Raw genomic sequence first — 17,393 nt, forward strand, 5'->3', positions numbered from 1 at the left:
GGGACCACAACAGGGATGATAAACTCACCTGGCACCTGAGCATAAGAACATTGATTATCACAGACAACAGCATTTAATATCTGTGAGATGCTAAATAAGAAGGCTGGGTCCGCAGAACTAGCTTAGTACTAAGCCACAAAAACACCCCACTGGAAGTTTTAATTTTTAAAACAGTTTTAATGAATAAATGTAGTGATTCTTTCAAAAAATTAAGTTAACACAAACCAAGATCAATTTTACAGTGCAAGACTGAGCTCATTTGTATACAAGACTATTAATCTCAGCGTTTGGATAGCTGAGTTAACATACTGATTTTCTACATTGATTCATTTCAACTTAAACCAGTGTGCTAGCAGTGACTTCAGTACAGTAATGAAAATATTAAACACAAAAATTATCTTCTGAGCTTCTATTTAAATCAAAAGTAATCAAAGATCAAACTTGTAAGTAGGGTTAAACATTGTAAACCAAAATATCATTTTGCACAAAAAACATTTGTGTTTTCACCACAAGCATTTGGAGTGGTGGGTGAGGAGATAGATACAAATACAGTTACACAGCAAGCTGTTCTGATAATCAGAATTCGGTCAGTAGCTAGCTGAGAATATGAAGGAGGTTTTATTTCAATAATACCATATGAAAGACTGCAATAGACTTTTCTAGAAAAGTTAGCTTTTTTTCTTCAGAATAATCTCTTGTAGCTCTCAGATTTACTAAAATCGGTTCAATTAAGTTGTTAAAACATTTAAACTTTGTGTAAAAGCTAGGATGTTCAGCTTCAGAGCTGAGTTTTTAAAATCCCTTGCTGTAACTTTCAGCTTTAGTTTAGCAAAAGCACTAGCTGCAAGCATTCCCTCTAACTGTTGTACAGGCGCCGTTTTACAGGATGTGGAATTTCTCACATCCTCTTGGAGGGCTGAAGAAGAGAACAGCTGTAGCTTCTCCTCATGTGTAGCCATGCCCATTGAAACATACGCCAGTCACCACCTCGCATCCTTATAAAGAACTAAAATGGTGGCCGCTCAAAGTGCCCACAGGCTTGAGTGGAGCAGGTAACGGTACTGTTCTGGTGGTGACAGAAGTAGAATAATCCTCCCTCAGAGGGTCAGTTTAACTGTGTATATAGTCAATTCTGTAAATCACTCCTGTTAAAGTGACTGATGTTAGCTTGTACCAGGGTATAAAACCATTTTATTGTTTTGCAGACCTAGGCTAGGGAGGTAGCAGGTGGTAATCTTTCACCTGGCTCAGTTACAACTAGAATAGCATGACTTCAATTTCTAACCTACCACCTGTTCCCTTCACTTGTATCTCACCTTCTGCTCTGAGCAGAACTCGTAAACTAGCAAAATTAAGGCTTATTCTTTCTGAGAGGGATTATGTGTGTCTGCTGCAAAATAAAGATCACAGGATTACATGCAATGAATTGACTAAGAGAAAAGGATTAGTTCTCAGTGTCTTTAACAGCATCACTCCTAAAATGTTCAGGAGTGACAGGGATCAAGGTGCAATGTAGATGTGTATTATTTGAACAAAGATGGCACAATAGGTATTAAAGGAAGTTGAATCTTTTATTTAAAGGACTTTGTACCTGAAATGCAATACTCATTCCCCTCTCTATCTTCCCCAGTGTGTTCTGACAGTTTGCCTTTGATAAACACATTCTGCTTGCCTTATTTATGCTATAGTGCAGGGGTCCTCAAACTTCTTAACCAGGGGGCCGGCGCGCGGATGCAGTGGCAGGCAGTCATCTGCGGCTGCTTGGTTTTCCCCCCAACCCCCGGCGGGGGGGGTGGGGGGTTCTGTAAATACTGGGGGCCGGACTGAGGACCCTGGGGGGCTGTATCCAGCCCGCAGGCCATAGTTTGAGGACCCCTGCTATACTGTGACTTGCAGTTACTACATAAACGAGGCACATCGCAAATACAAAGGTATTTTCAAAACCTGCTAATTCCACTTTTTTTAAAATACTCCTGAGAAGATAACTATTGTTTAAGTAATAGAAATGCCCCATTAAAGGCAAGCATTAAAAATCTGTTTATTAAAATAGTTTCCATTTACAGCTGCAATCTGACATACCCGAGTCTGAGATCTTACTAGGGCTAGACACTGATACTGCATTTTGGCATGGCATTACCTACAGAATTATAAGCAAATGCAAGACAGCGTATCTTTACTGTACATAAGCCAACACTATCTGCTAATTCACAATGATCACGGTAAGGTAAGTTTTTCACATGTATTAAATATTCACATTACAACCAAAGAAATATGACTGATACCACATACCTGAGATACATTATACCAGTGGTAGCAGCTAGAATTGGTTTTTTTAATCCCTACAGACTGAAGTGTGATTTCTACAGCTGCAAAAAACCTTGATGTAGACAAGATGTATAGGCAACCTCTGTAACTTTGCAACATTAGACTTCAGCATGCTTAAGATAAAAGAAAGTGTCATACAGGTGTAAAGGTATAGCAGTGAGGTCCTCAGTATTTCTTACGTGAGTTTTTTTGTTAATCTGTAATATTGTATAATGGAAATAATGCTCTGGTGAGCTTTTTCAATAGTTGTTTCATTAAAACAATTTTGTAATTATATGAATTAATACATTTCTCACTAGATGTGATACAGATTGCATTAATCCCTATAAAACCTGAAGTTACTGCTCCTTTGACTTACCTACTGAAAGTAGTCATAAATAGGAAGTGGAACAAATTGTGACCTTCTCACTTAAAATCTAAAAGTATGTACAGGTTTGGGGGTTTTCTTGGGTTTGGGTTTGTTTGAGGTTTTTTGTTTGTTTGGGGAGGCGGGGGTGGTGGTGGGTTTTTTTAATTCCAGAAAAGAGTAACTACATTACAAACCTTCTGTTACTCCACTTAAAATTACTTTCACATATCAAATGTAGCCCAGCATCTTGGTGTAAACCAGGTCTTTTAAATTCCTTTTACAGACACCTACTTGTGAACTGTTGAGGGAAAAACTATGTACTGCGAAAAGTGGTCATGTCCTTTGGCTCACTGCTTGGCACGCACCAATCATCTGCTTCATGGTTTGCTTTATAATGTTTCCAGGCTGCTTTGTTATATACAGGGAGTCTTTCAATTGATTCCGTTGATAAGGCCTGTTAGGTAGAGAAGACTGTAGCTGATGATTCTCTTTAATCAAAGTTAAAGAGAACAATGAGTTCCATTAGCAGATCAGAGCTGCTGCTAACTTTAAAATGGTAGTGTTACATCATACCTTTATGTAAATAACTGCATCTGTACCATAGCCTTCTAAGGAATACAGTTTCAGGTCTCCTTGGAAGTACTGTGCATACAGACGTGATATGGGTAAGCCATAACCAAATCCAGCCTAATCCAAGAGAAAAAGTGTATTTTCATTAATTGCATCAATCAGTGGTATTTTCTGTTTTAACCCAACAGGTAAATAGACAAACTAAGCATGATGTTTGACAGTAAGAGGAGTTCAAATATTAACTATTATGCCTCCCCCCCTCCCCGAACTAATATACACCCCAAAACCAGAAGAATGCATGGATAATTGTGATTATGAGAAAACTTTCATTCCTTTGTCAGACAGGGCTGCTAGATAACGCTTCTTGTATTATGGTAGCTTTTTTCAAGAAGAGATGACACCATTAGAGAAAACTGTACTGAATCTGTCGCCTCATGGAGCTGCTCATCTTAAGAACACGGAGTACTTAAGTCAGATACATTTCATCATCGATATATACAAAAAAGGTCCAAGCAGCAATGCCGGTGAATTCATAGCTTATACTAAAATTCTGTCAAGCCCTGTCTGTAGTAGCAGGACATAGCCCTGAAGCGTAAGTATAAATTTTTTATCTACTGAATTTCAGACAATCTTGAACATACAGAATACATCTCTGTAATGATCTAGTGTTGTTGCACAGTCATCTAGATGCACTTTAAAAACACATCTTAAATGATGCAGTGTGAGACAATAAATTCAAGAAAGCTGTTCAGAGCTTCTTACTGAGACCTAAAGCTTTTAATTATTTTGCATCTGTTAAGTTCACACAAGACCAACGTAGATTCTTCATATGCCCTGTCACATCTACGTACCTTCGTCCTTGCTGGGGGATGATACCACTGACTATACAGTATAAATGAAACTACGGACTTGATCCAAAATCATTGCTATAATTATTTTTCCCTTCATTCAGTGGCCACACAATTCACTCCTGTCCTTACTGCAGTAAATGCAGCATAGCTAAGTTTTCTGCTTGAGGTAACTGATCTTTGTATTTGGTAGAGAAAACCAGAATCCTGAGTAAGTTTAAATAATTTTCAGTATTTTAGGATTTTATGCAATTTTGCGGTTATTTTCAGAAAAATAATTAAGCTGTAACATTCAAGTAGTGATACTCATTGCATCTATAAAATCAGTACTTCATAGCTTTAGCTAGATGGTTTCTTTTGTGACAATGTAATGTATTCAAGATGACAAGGTATAGAAGATTTGCATACCAAAGGTGTAGCTCGTGACGTCTCAACACGTGGACGTGGTGCTGTTGAATACATGTAGTTGAACAATCTGTCAATTTTTCTCATAGGAACACCTCCACCACGATCACTCATCTGGAACAAGAAGGAGCATGTAGCATTATGTCCCTGAATGCATTTTTATAAAACACAGCTTCTCTCAAACAATGATCCAGAGAAAGTTCAGGTAAAACATAATATAAAGTTTTCCCTGTTAAATTATGGGTTTTCTTAAGTTTTCATCTCAGCTACAGCAGTGACCAGAGAGAGGATGAATCCTTCCCTTTCATCCCTTATCCAAACCATTTAAATAAAATACTACCATAAGCAGCATTCATAATCTCATGGAAGCAAGAAAATTCTACTCAAATTATGCATTGTTCTTATCTTGTTCATAACTCAATTTTGTCTGATGTCAGTATATATACCTTTTAGCAAATGTCAGGTTCTGTCTGGTTTTATCTTTATTCCTGAAGAATACTGCCAGTTAAATACTACTTATTAAAATCTATTACTGAAGGAGTAACTCAGAAGAGTTCTTTTACTGCAGTTTAGGTATAGCTATGAAAAAGCCAGTGCTTTTCTGGTCTTTGAAAAGAAGAAATTACTCTGCCAACTGTACTTCAGGGAGGTTTGAATTGCATGGAATATACAGTGTTTATTTCGCTTTTTCCAGCTGTTTCACACTTGTATAGCTCTATCATTGTCACTTAGAAAATGCTGGTATCACAATGATGTAAAGATGCTACTTCATGTTTAGTTATGGCTGCTTATAAACTAGACATAGAATTCTACTGCAGAGCCTGCAGCGTGACTGCGCAAACCTGTTCGTGAATTTCCTGGTGACACAGTATGAGAAATTCCATAATGGTCCTGTTACTTACATACTACAGCATAACAGACAATCTATTGTTGGAATGAGACCACCAACTGAAGTTAGTAATATGCTACCTATAACAGAGGGAAAAAAACCTAATCAAAATAATTCAAAACGATAAAAAAAGTGGGTACCTTCACAGTTAAATCCTCATTTCCCAATGTGACGTGTACATGAATTGGAGGATAAATGCATCGATCAGCATTATGTTCCATGGTGGCTCTCATTGCATTCTGCAATTTTCAAGTACAACTTAAACCCTGTTCTTACCACTTTGTATATTACCTTAAAACATTCAACTTAGGAAAGTTGTTTTTAGCACATATTTCAGAATCAGGACATATATAGTTTTAGAACAGTTTTCTAAAACATTTCTGCTTTATTCAGTATAAGTATATTGTTTATTAGAGTACACAGACTTCAAACATTTAATTTTTTTAGAACAAATATCTGAATATTTTAATGTACAGTTTTATTTGTAGAATTCTTTATAATGCATAGTACATGCAACATGACACAAAGGTCAAGAGAAGTCTAGGACCGAACTGCTTGAGGAGAGTTCTATAGGACCTGTTACACAGTATACCAGATTTGAAGAAGTCCTAACGTATGTCTTATTCTCACTTGCTTTATTAATTAATGTCTTTACACTTTTTTTAAGACTTTCTAGCAGTCTACTCCAAAGGTGTCGGATGTATTCAGTGTCTAGGTAAAGGAGATACATCTTCTGAAGCTGTTCATTTTCTATGCAGTTAACTGTTTGTCTAAACAGTACAATTTAGGTACCTTCCTGCAATCAAATAGCAAGGGCTTTGCACTTGCAAATACACACTGCTATCTAGAATTGGTTCAAGAAGTCAAGCAAATACAAACAATTACAAACACTAAACAAAGATGTATAAAAGAATTGTGTAATGGTAAGTGCACAGACCTTGAAAAGTTCAAAAACCATGTGATAGAGGTGTGATGGCACATACACCACTTGCATGGGCTGTCCTGGTGATTTAGCTGGAGGAAAGACAGTCTAAATAAATAAAAGAGCAAACTCTGTATCTTTTATTCATTCCTGCAGTAGTTTAAAATGTTTATTTGCATTGTTGAGATGATTTACAAGAGAAGGAAAATTTGAACAGAAGTATTTTGAAAAGTTGTATGTTAGAAGTGATTCTCAAAATTTTCAAATGTGCTTGCTGCTTTAGAACTTAAAGCCCCCTGTGGCACCACTGATTAAGACATATAATAGTTGCTTTCTAATACCTATGAGGAAGTTATAATGAAGACAGTCAGGCTCTTCAGATGGTAAGAGAACAAGAAATAGTGAGTGTAAGATGAAATAACAGATTCAGACTGGATATAGAGAAAAACTTTCTCACCATGTCAGTTAAACATTGAAACAGGTTACCCAGAGATGTTACATAGTCACCATCCTTACAGGATTTGTAAGACCAAACTGGATAAAACTCTGAGCAACCTGATCTGACCTCACAGCTGTCCCTGCTTTGAGCCAGTCAGGCTAGAAACCTCCTGAGGTTTGTCCCAACCTGAATTTCTTTTATCTATAATGCACAAAATAGTAACTACAGCACAGCCTATTCTTGGATCCACTTAGAAATCAGCTGCTTTCTAACAAGAAACTAACAAAAACTATATAGACAACTCTGTCTATAAAACTGGTACAGTTTTCAAACTTCTTTAAAGAACAAATTCTAGAAAATGTATCACAGGAACATGTTCATTATATCAAAAAATAAGGAAAGGTCACTTAGAAAATTCTGCTAGTTCTTAAAAGTTCTTATGGTTTAATAATTTCTCACCAAAATGTTAGTGACCAGTGCTTTATGAACATAAGTGTTGAAGACTGATGATGCCAAAAGATCTAGAACAAATTATGTACCCAGCAAAAATAAAAAGGAGGTGGGGGGTGGAAACTGCACTTTCAAAATATGTCAGGTTCCTGTCCTCAAGTTAACAGTCTCCCTCCACACCTCTACTCCATAATTCCATGCCTGAGGTTTAAATAATGGTCTCCATTCTCAGCTGCAGGCAAGGAATGTGTATTTGGCCTGGGTCAGGTTTAATTCACCTTCGCAATTCACTGAGCAAAAGGTCACTCCTCCTGTAAAAACTGCGCTATTTGTTCTGGCTTCTGGAACACATACACTATTAAGCGACCCTTCAGTACAGAGAATCAGTTAGCATGACCAACAGTTTCCTAACAAATGTTTTTAGTATCAGGCTCTAAAGATGGAGAGAGGTAAACCCTTTAACCTAGATACAGAATGACAGGTTTCATGGAATAGGGAGAAAAGATCTGGAATGTGTAGTCAAGTCAGACTTTCTTTGCTTTCAGCTACATAGGCCAAGTTACCATGGTTGTACTTTGGCTTTCGCAATTACCTGTAGAAACAATTTTGAGCACTTGTTTTTGTAGGTCTGTCCGAATTTGATGTTTAGTGTCTGGAAAAGTGCTCTAGTGAGCAGTGTCAGAAAGGCTTTTCAGCATTCAGCAGGACTATGAGGACAGTCACTGAGTTCACAGTAACACAGGTGTAAACTGTCGATTTTTCAAGCCAATGGGTTCAAATAATTTGTACCATGACTTGAGCATACTCTTATCTAATTACAACTACAAGAACATGATAGCTGAATAAGCAAGAGAAATTGGAATGGAATGTTTAGTATAAATCTTGGTGATACAAGAAGGGCAGAGAGGGTGACATGCAACAGACTGTAGGGTGAAGACGTTCAAGAAGCCTTAGGGAGGAAAGGTGGCTGCTAAAATCTGTTACATCAAGAGCTGTAGTGTCAATAACTTTTCTACTGATTTCAGTTTTGTAATTAAAGGGAGGAACAGGGAAAGTCTTCTGCCAGATTTTAAAAAAACCCAATCACCACCCCGACACTATTTATGACAGTAGATATAGATAACATATAAACGACACAAAAGGTAAAAGGAGAACATTTCACCACCAGCTACTTTAGAAGAAGCCCTCACTACATTCAAGAGTGCCTCATCCCATATTCACTTACCGTTCATCTCTTGAAGGATTAGTTCTGGAGAGCTCACATAATATAAATCACAGAGTCTCTTGGCACTTTCATAGCCATCTATAATAACAACACAGAAAGTTACATTTCCAACTCTACCTTTTTCTTTTTGGCAAAATGTAAAGGAGAAATAAAAAAAACGGAAAACATGCTGCACTGTCAGGGACTTTGTATTTTCTTAGAAAAACCAGGTTAATACGGAAAAGTGACAAAACTGTGTTACACTTTAAATGAAACTTCTGCTCCAGACAGGAAAGAACTAAACAGTGTATGAATATCAAAGTGTGTATCGGCTCTCAGTATAGACATCCATGTAAGTTTTCAGGATTCTTGTTCCTAGCTGCTGAATTTACCTCTAATAACTTCAACAACGCTGCAGCTAGGATCGATGCTTCCAATGTGTTTTGGATGAGCTGGATTAATTTTCCCACCAAAGAGTAAAGCTGCCAAAAAATAAAGTATTATTTAATACCCAATATATTTTTAGTTTGTCTTCAGTTTTCCTAAATAGACATTTATAGGCAATCTATTAATTCCAATCTTCACTGGAAAGCCTACTATTAATAAATACTTTAATTATGTATTAATGAGTTTATAAAATAGCAAGACAAATAGTGTACTCCTAAGAAGCATATAAGTACATATTAAGCCCTTAAAAATGAAAGGAAAATATATTGACATAGTACAGGTATCATTTCCCCTCCTTTCAACAATGGCACTTACAGTGTTGATTAAGGAGCATTCTAATTGAAATGCGACTCATGTAGAAACGGTCTAAAAAATACTGCACATTCTGTGAGGTCACTGGATCGATGCCAAAGCTTTCCTTGTACTCTATTACTCCTTGAGCCATCGTAGGAATCACATCATTGTGTCGATTACGGATTTTTATCACAGTATCTGTAAAACTGAAATTAATACATTGTTTAATGTTTCACTTTTAAGTGAATTTAATACTCTGGCAAACAGTATTCACCTACAAAAATTAAGACCATTACATATAGCAATATAACAGGTCTGTCTACAGCATTAAGAAGACAGGTCAGTCTTTACAGTGTATTTCAAGTGACTAGCATTGAAACAGTATTCAACCATTACTGGTTATTTATAAAATTATTAATTTATGTATTATCTTGGTTACTGCCAAGGAAAAGAGAAAACTGTCAACCATTTTCATGGAGATCATCCCATGCCTGTCAAACGGCAGCAATGGTCAGCCAACAATGACTAAACTTACTCTACAGGTGAAAAGTTACATACATCAGTTCCAGCATTTTAAGAAAGGCATTTGTAAACATTTGATCAAGTCTAACGTATTCATAGCTTCTTCAGCGTAACAAAAAAAGCCCTGATCAGTATGATATGGCATAGAAGTACTTTGTTTCATGTTTTAATGTACCCTCCTTTTACAGACAGGGGGTAACATTACTGCAGTTCTTATGTAAAGATTGAAAATAGCTGAAATTTTTCTTAAGTTACCACTTTCTTGCCAGTCCTACATAATATTAACATATGTGACAGAAAATCCTTACCTATGAATAGCCCCTGAATCTTCTGAGCTTTTGTCTTTAAAGTCAAGGATCTCCTGAAGACTTTGAACATACCTTTAAATGAAAGAAACATGACATAGACCAATTCCAGTATGCCTACCTAGATCCCCTTTGCTTAGCAATTTATGCTTTTCCAAGATGGCTTGTTTCCAAATCATTGTATATGATATATACCATTGACCTATTCTCTGTGAATTTTGTTAGATCCTTTTGAATCTATTCATGATTTTTCTTCCAATATTTCCAGAGCAATGAATTCTACAATTTAATTAGAATGCATAAAAGATCTTCATTGTGTTTTAAACCCAGTAGGTGATCACTTATTTGCAGCCCCAGCAAGTTCCTGTTATTAGAAAATCTTCCCAGCTTGTTCATGATTTGAGTATTTCTGCCACTTCTTTCCTGAGATGTGTAGTTTCCAAGCTGAAGAATTCTATTTGGTTTCTCCTCACGTAGAAATTGTTCCAACCCTCTGATTATCCCTCTTGGTCTTTTCTGTTCAGGATGGAGTGACTAAAACTGCATGCATTTTAGAGGAATAACGGGCAAACACAGTGCCACAATTATTTTCCTCCCCACTTGTTACTTAGCTTGTAATGCTATTTGCCTTCTTGCCCATCAACTGACATATTCAGAAAAATATCCCCAGTAGCGTCAATTTTTTTTCCATTGTAAGCAAACAAGCATACAGGGAGAGGAGGTCCCTCTCTGTGCTCTACTTTCCATTTGTCCAAGTGGAATTCATTTCCCATTTGATCAATGTCATTTAGTACCATGAGAATTTAAGCGTTCTCATTTCATCAAGAGCCTTCATCTTCATTGATAGCTCCTTTTATATTCAGTCATCTAATCAATCCCACTTCTTCACTGGCAGATTTTCTGTTCTCTTAACTTTAAAAGCCTTTCTAAATAGCCATGTGCCTTTACCAGTTGCCAGGCAATCTCTGGTTTGCTTTTATTTTACAAAAGTTTATGCTTATGTGTTAAGTTCCTTATTTGAAAACAAATTTTACTTTTCAAAGGATGCCTTCTTTTAATTCTAATAGCCTCATATTATTTCTGTTTACATATTTTGGCTTTGGGAGCTTCCTATTGCTCTTTCTTCATATTTTCTATACCTTTACTCTCAGTCTGCAATAACCTGTCTTTTAGATGGCTTCTACTACCTTTTGCAAACATTTTGTGCATTAGCCTGCCTCTGTTGGTTTCTTCAGCTAGCTTCTTCATTTTAGTAAGTCCCCCATTCAACATTGTTCTGGTGGATTTTTGTTTGGTGGATTATCTGCAATACTTAATGATTTGTAATTCCCTTGTGGGTTCTCTACTTGCTTTTATAGGGTTTCTTCCAACTCTGTAAATTTAGTTTCTGATTTATGTCACATTGAAGTATTTACTTAGTCTAAATAAGTGATGTTCGTGTTACAAACACATGAAATTTTCTTTCTCTACAAAAGGATTTGTTCCTCCAACCTGTGTGTATGCAGAAGGCCACTCTTAAAGGCATGAAATGACACTGTTCTCACCAGCTCTGCACCAGCTGAACTGAAGGTGTTCTTAGGAGGTTGTCTGGAAGCAGACTTATTTCCTTCATTATGTTTGCCAATCTGACAGGCAACTCTTGTCGCAGAAACATAAATGAAGTCTTCTCACAAGCATTTTCAGATCCTAAGACCAAAATAAATTTATGACACCATCAGAATAAAGTCAGTACTTATGGTAGAGAACTACAAGAACTCTTACGTTGTTGCATAAGAGGTCTGCAGTTTGGTTTTTCAAGTTGACTAGGCCAGTCTGGTAAGCATGTTTCCTTCACGGTAGCAGCCCATTTATATTTCAAAATGTAAACACCTATTGAAGCCTGCCAGCCCTATTGGAATAACAAGAATCTTCAATATATAAACTACTTACAGACCCATACTATTCAACTTTAAATATTGTTTCTATCCATGTAAATTATTAATTTTATTTGCAGCAAACACTGACTCTAACTAGCACTGATCAAACAGTATGTCATTCTAAGCATGTCAGAGACACAAATGAAACCAATACAGGAAACTATTTATGGGAGGGATGCTTGAGAAAGTATCATGATCCCATATACCTTGCTTTATCACTGATGTTACTGAACTACCATATTGGTGTGAACTACCATATTGAACATAACTCATATTGGAATACATTCAGAAAATAAATTCTGTAATATTTATCTCACTTTCAGGTGCATCTGTTGTAGTTTAAATTCACTGTCTTACAAGAAAAGAAGACAGACGAATGAATTCACATGAACACTGAAAGATAAAATAGGACAACTACTCTGCTTAGTCATTATGGCAGTAGTTCTCCCATATATTTACCTTTTTAATTTTTTACATTTTTAAAAGCTAGAAGCTAAGTTACTGCACCTGTTGATAACTGACCTGTCCTGTCATGTGTGGGTGGCAATTAAATGTGGTTATTAAGATCAAGACCTAAATTTTGTCCCACAATGCTTGTTTTACTAGGCAAGAAGGGAGAGTGCAGAGTGGGGAAGAGGCTAAGAAATCCTCTACCTAATTCTCAGCCAGACTTCTTTCTAGACTTCAAGAGTGTCATGCAAACAGCATCTGAACTTACTATCCTGCTCATCTGCTGCAGTGAAGTACATACCTCAGGCTAACTCCTAAAAATTAACTCTGGTGTTTCTGCTCAGTTCACTCCTTCCATTTGGCAGGAGGAGTTGTGGAAGATGGAAGAATGGGACATGAGAAAAGACGAAGCCGGGAGTATCTTAAACTAAAAACCTTGACCAAATTGAAATAGAGTAGCTTAGTTTAATGCATCCAGACTGAGATACATCATAAACTACACTGATGAGAGAATGTCAGTTAACTTAATAAAAAAGTTAATAGCTTAGAAGAAATTCCTCCCCAGTGACACTTATACGCATTGTCTACATATGACCTCTGCCCAGAAACCTTGCATTCTTCTCCCTAGTGAGACTGCATTTCAGGCATGACTGTTACTGGCCTTGCCCTTTTCTCAAGTAAAATTCCATGAACAAGTCTGGTTGAAGGCATTAGAATGTAAAGACAATCTTCAAATGCCTCATATACTCCACGAATGACATTCTACAAATTAGTTTTCTATCTGGAGGCCGTATCTTTGCAATCTTGGGTCAAATATGGAAGACAGCTTAGGGTAAGCAAGCCTTCAGTGAAATGGGCAAATGACTTTGTTTCCCTGTGCAACTGTGAATGGGTAAGATTCCTGCAGAAAATACTGTGCACTTTTAATCCAAGGTATGTGGTGATGTATATGACCCAGACCTAAATTTGCTTATGGAATATTTTATTTGCTAAGTAGAAACCTGGATGAACTAGAAGTAGACTACTTTTTTTTTTTTTAAAGTCAGCATTACCAGATTTTATGATTTCCTATTCCGCTGCTCTCACTCTAGCAAAAGGAGCCAAAAAAATCCCCAATGAAAACACCATCAGATTATAGCAGCTACAGAATGTCCTACAAATACTGTCTTCGTCTTGCACTCTGCTCTTTTCTTGCCTTTGTCATTAGTTTTTACTGTTATTAAATCCTTCAGCAAAAGAGAGAAGAAAGTATTTTAAGCAAAAGTTTACAAGATTTTCTTTACCTTATGTTCAGGTACTAACAGCAAAAAAGTGGCCTAACTTTTGACATGAGGAAATACCGTGCCTTGAAAATAAACACTGATTTGAAGGTAAGCATTATTTTATATGTATTTTAGTGATAAAATACACGTCAAAGTGAACTCTGAATTGCACGATTGTTTGCTTTAAAGTATGGGAGCAACAAAATATATGGTGGGGTTGCTGTACAAATCTGGAGTTTTAAATAGTGAATGTGTTTCATTGCAGTGTATGAAACATTGAAGAGATGGATGAAGTAACAGCGGAGAGTTAAGAGAAACTTGTCAGTGTAAGTCCTCCTACTTACACAAAGTCCAGGGTTCTAGAATTAGCCCTCAGATATGTTTTACTTAGAAAACCATAAAAAGCAATGCAACTAGTTAAATGTTTATCTACAACATTTACGTAAACATTTATGCACGTGAGAGTGCCTTGGGTACTGAAACAGAATGTGTTACACCATGGCTCCATCCCCAAGCTTTGAGAAGGTTTCTCGATGTGACTTACAAGACCGTTCTCTGCATAGTCTTTGCTTTGAAGCAGAACAATTCCTGTGATCCCTTTTGTTTCCGAGCAGCCAGCCAAACCTCGGAGCCTTACGGAGTGGTTTTAGTGCAGACTGTAAGACTGGGATACTATTACCGATTTACTCATTTTCGAGGCTGGATTCCCAGAGCTCCGGGGTGGCTCTTGGTGTCTGCGTCCCGCTCCTTCTCTCACACGTCTAAACCCGCAACGTTTGGGTATGGTGTTTGTGTAGGGCACAGACACCTGGCAGAGGAGGGGCAGCGACTGTGTCCCAGCGGCTGGGCACCAGCCGAGGTTGATCGTTCCTGGGGTTCGGTACAGCTTCAAGGGCTGCCTGCTACCAGCTTGCAAAAGGCGTTAACAAGTGTCACCTGTCTGAGTCACTCCTCTAACATTACCAATTGTCAGAACTGGCCCCACCTTTTCCCCGACACTGCAGGTTTTGCAAAATCCAAACTACTTTTGCCATCCCAGAAAACGGGAGTTTTCAGCTGAATTTCAACCTTGCCACAGTTCCAGCTCTCCGGGGAAGGAGCTAACTGGGCTCCTTACTCCCGGAAGGAAGCAGAGCCTTGTTCTGCCAAGGAGGACAGCGCCAAGAAGCGGTAAGCAACAGCAGGGGACCGCGGCGGTAACGGGGGGGGGGGGGGGCGGGGGCGCCGTGACCGCGGCGGAGCCGCCCCTGCTCCGCTCCTGCGGGCACCGGCGGGGGCACTGCCCGGCGGGGACTCACCGAAGTCCAGGAACTGCTTCATGGAGAGCGGCGAGGGAGAGAAGCGCGAGTAGAAGTCCACCTGCTGCGGGATGCTGCCCGGGGAGGCGCCGCGCAGCAGGGCGCGCAGCAGCCTCATGGCGCGGCTCTCGTCCCCGCTCGCCTCACCTCAGCGCGGCGCGGCCCGGCCCGGCCCGGCCGCCATTTCCCGCCACGCCAGCGGTCGCGGCCCCAGCGCAGCCCGCGGCCTCCTCCGCCGCGCGGCCGGGGGGCGGGGCCCGACGGGGCGGGTGTCTCCTGCCGGCCCGGCCCCACACAGCGGCGGGGCGGGGGAGAGGGCGGCGACGGCGGGCAGGGTCGCAGCGCTGCGGGCGGCCGCTCCGCTGTCCCGGGGTCTGGGCGCTGCCCTGGAAGAAGGCGGCGGAGGGGCCTAGCCTCGGACAGGTACGGTGGTGCTGCTGGCGGGGCCGGGGCGGGAAACCGTGAGGCGGGTGGAAACCGTGAGGGGGCCGGAGGTGGCGGCCGGTGGGTGTGAGGAGGTGGCGGCTGGGGCCGCGAGCGCCCTTGCGGCGGGTGCGATCCCGCAGCAAGGCCGACAGGTGCCCACGCGTGGGTGCCGGCGCTCCGCCGCGGGAGGGGTGCCCGGGAGGTTGCTCGTTCGGTGGGCAGCGCTCGGCAAGGGAGGGCGGGCGGCGCCCTGCTCAGCCGTGCCGCCGCTTCCCCTCGCCGGGGGCCGGGGCGGGGGCCGGGCCAGGCGGGCGAGGGGCGCTTTCATGGCTGCGGACACTCGGCTCCCGGCGTCGGTAGCCGGCGGGGCCAGAACCCCGTGAAAGCCGCCGGCGGCCGGCGTGAGGGCAGGCCCGGCTGAGGGCGGTAAGCCGTTACCGCAGAGCCGTGCGCCTCGGGTCCGCTCGGGGCCGGGGGCGCTGTGCCGCCCTGCGCCGGGCTGCAGCGCGCCAGCGAGCGACACCGGGCCGGGGCCGGGGTGCAAGGTTTGTTTCAGTTGTCGGAAAAAAGAGAAAAAATACAGAGGAACAAATAGGGCTTCTCTCTTTGGAGATATACTCCCGACCATGAGTGGAATGCGTGGATTTGTTGGTTAAAAAGTACTTGGACTGTATGTCACACTAAATGACTTTACTAGTTGTTAGGATGCTAATGCAACATGTGAGGTACCAAACAGTGGTATTTAATAGTTTCTTGTCCTGCTCTGGTAGAACTATCCAGAACACTAACAAAAAAGGTAGTTAAGAGGGATTATAAGCATTTCTGAAAAACTTACTGCAGTGTAGGATCCTGTAATTCAAAATTGATACAATACAGTACAATAGTGGATCTGGCGCTATAGGATTTGTGTCTTTTATTGTGGATACCTGTATTTGCCACATACATTTATCTTCTGACACCAACTCTTAAATATTGCTTGGTTTCCTTTAAATGTGCCATGTACCCATGACTTGTCCGTGACCTGATAGCGGGGATGGATATCCAGTGGCCTCTGCTAGAGCAGGAATCGTTTTGCTGTTTGTCATACTAATCTGTTCAGTGCTTTGTTGGATTGCTTGGAGCCTCCTATTAGAGAGATGAAGATACTATAATGGTTTTGTTGTTGTTGTTTTATTGAAATACAGAAAACATTGATTCATTCTACCTCTAGAGGCAGTTTTCTGAGCAGTGACATAATATAAGGACCAATAATAGGTAAGAATGAAACTGTGTTTCAGGATTAGACTGCGTCATCTGGTTTGTAATCAGGCTGTACCTGCATCTTGTGTCAAAAAATTGTCCTGTTTTTTGGCTTGTTCTGTTCTGATCAGGGAATGGTGGCCAATGGGGTGAACTAACAGCTTATCTGGCTCTGCAAGTCTACAAATACAGTTTACAGACAATTTTTGCTTTATTGCTGCTTGTATGCCACTCCCAGAAGCACCAAGTAGTAGCTTACGCTGCTCAAGTTTGTAATAGTTTGGGACTCCTACTTAAGAACTGCTGTGCATAAAACCAGTTGTGAACCAGCACTAGTTTAAAGCACTGCCTACAAGCAGTAAGTTGGGTGTTTGTAAGTTGTTGCAATTTCTTACAATGGCTCGGGATTGGCTTCATATTTTATGCTTGTACATTACTGTCTCATTGCCTGATGTTTCAACTTACAGGCATGCCTTGAAAACTGGCCTACTGCCTAGTTATTTTTGGACAGCAGTCCTCAGCCAGATGTAGCAAAGGCTTTCAGAGGCTAGATAAGTCACAGCACTTTGTAAGCTAGAGCCCATTCTCAATAATGTAAATGGCGAGCACTTTTAGGGAAAGTCATGCAGGATGAGCAGTCACAGAAGCAACTGTGGATAAAGAATTGTGGGTAATTATTTAAATGTTGTGTTCTGAGCAGAACAAACCCTCTTTGTTTACCTAAAGGCATTTTCGTGGTCTTGTTTAAACTACTGATCAGATACTGATCTACGTTAAAATATTGGAGAGTGTTTTGAATTCTCTTTCTCTCTTCCCTTCTCCCCTTCCTTTTT

General features: G+C 40.2%; 1 protein-coding gene across 1 annotated transcript; it reads right to left on the bottom strand.

Annotated features, from left to right (window-relative positions):
- Positions 1 to 156: 156 nt before the first annotated feature.
- PDK1 (pyruvate dehydrogenase kinase 1) lies at positions 157 to 15,216 on the bottom strand. The gene is made up of 11 exons (XM_055812914.1): positions 14,896 to 15,216; positions 11,514 to 11,655; positions 9,973 to 10,044; positions 9,164 to 9,348; positions 8,794 to 8,883; positions 8,423 to 8,500; positions 6,324 to 6,400; positions 5,527 to 5,625; positions 4,501 to 4,611; positions 3,248 to 3,361; positions 157 to 3,128 (listed from the first exon to the last, which is right to left on the bottom strand). The coding sequence occupies exons 1-11, from the start codon at positions 15,011 to 15,013 to the stop codon at positions 2,988 to 2,990; spliced, it is 1,227 nt and encodes a 408-aa protein (XP_055668889.1). The 5' UTR covers positions 15,014 to 15,216; the 3' UTR covers positions 157 to 2,987.
- Positions 15,217 to 17,393: the final 2,177 nt, after the last annotated feature.

This window comes from Falco peregrinus, chromosome 8, assembly GCF_023634155.1.
Source record: "Falco peregrinus isolate bFalPer1 chromosome 8, bFalPer1.pri, whole genome shotgun sequence".
Classification (NCBI taxonomy): domain Eukaryota; kingdom Metazoa; phylum Chordata; class Aves; order Falconiformes; family Falconidae; genus Falco; species Falco peregrinus.

Excerpts from the sequence above, each read along its gene's own strand:
- PDK1 (XM_055812914.1), bottom strand. The coding sequence starts at position 15,013 with ATGAGGCTGCTGCGCGCCCTGCTGCGCGGCGCCTCCCCGGGCAGCATC. Across the intron at positions 6,401-8,422 it reads AATCCTTCAAGAGATGAACG|CTAAATCACCAGGACAGCCC; the intron begins GTAAGTGAATAT and ends TCTTTCCTCCAG. Across the intron at positions 3,129-3,247 it reads ATGCAGTTATTTACATAAAG|GCCTTATCAACGGAATCAAT; the intron begins GTATGATGTAAC and ends TCTACCTAACAG.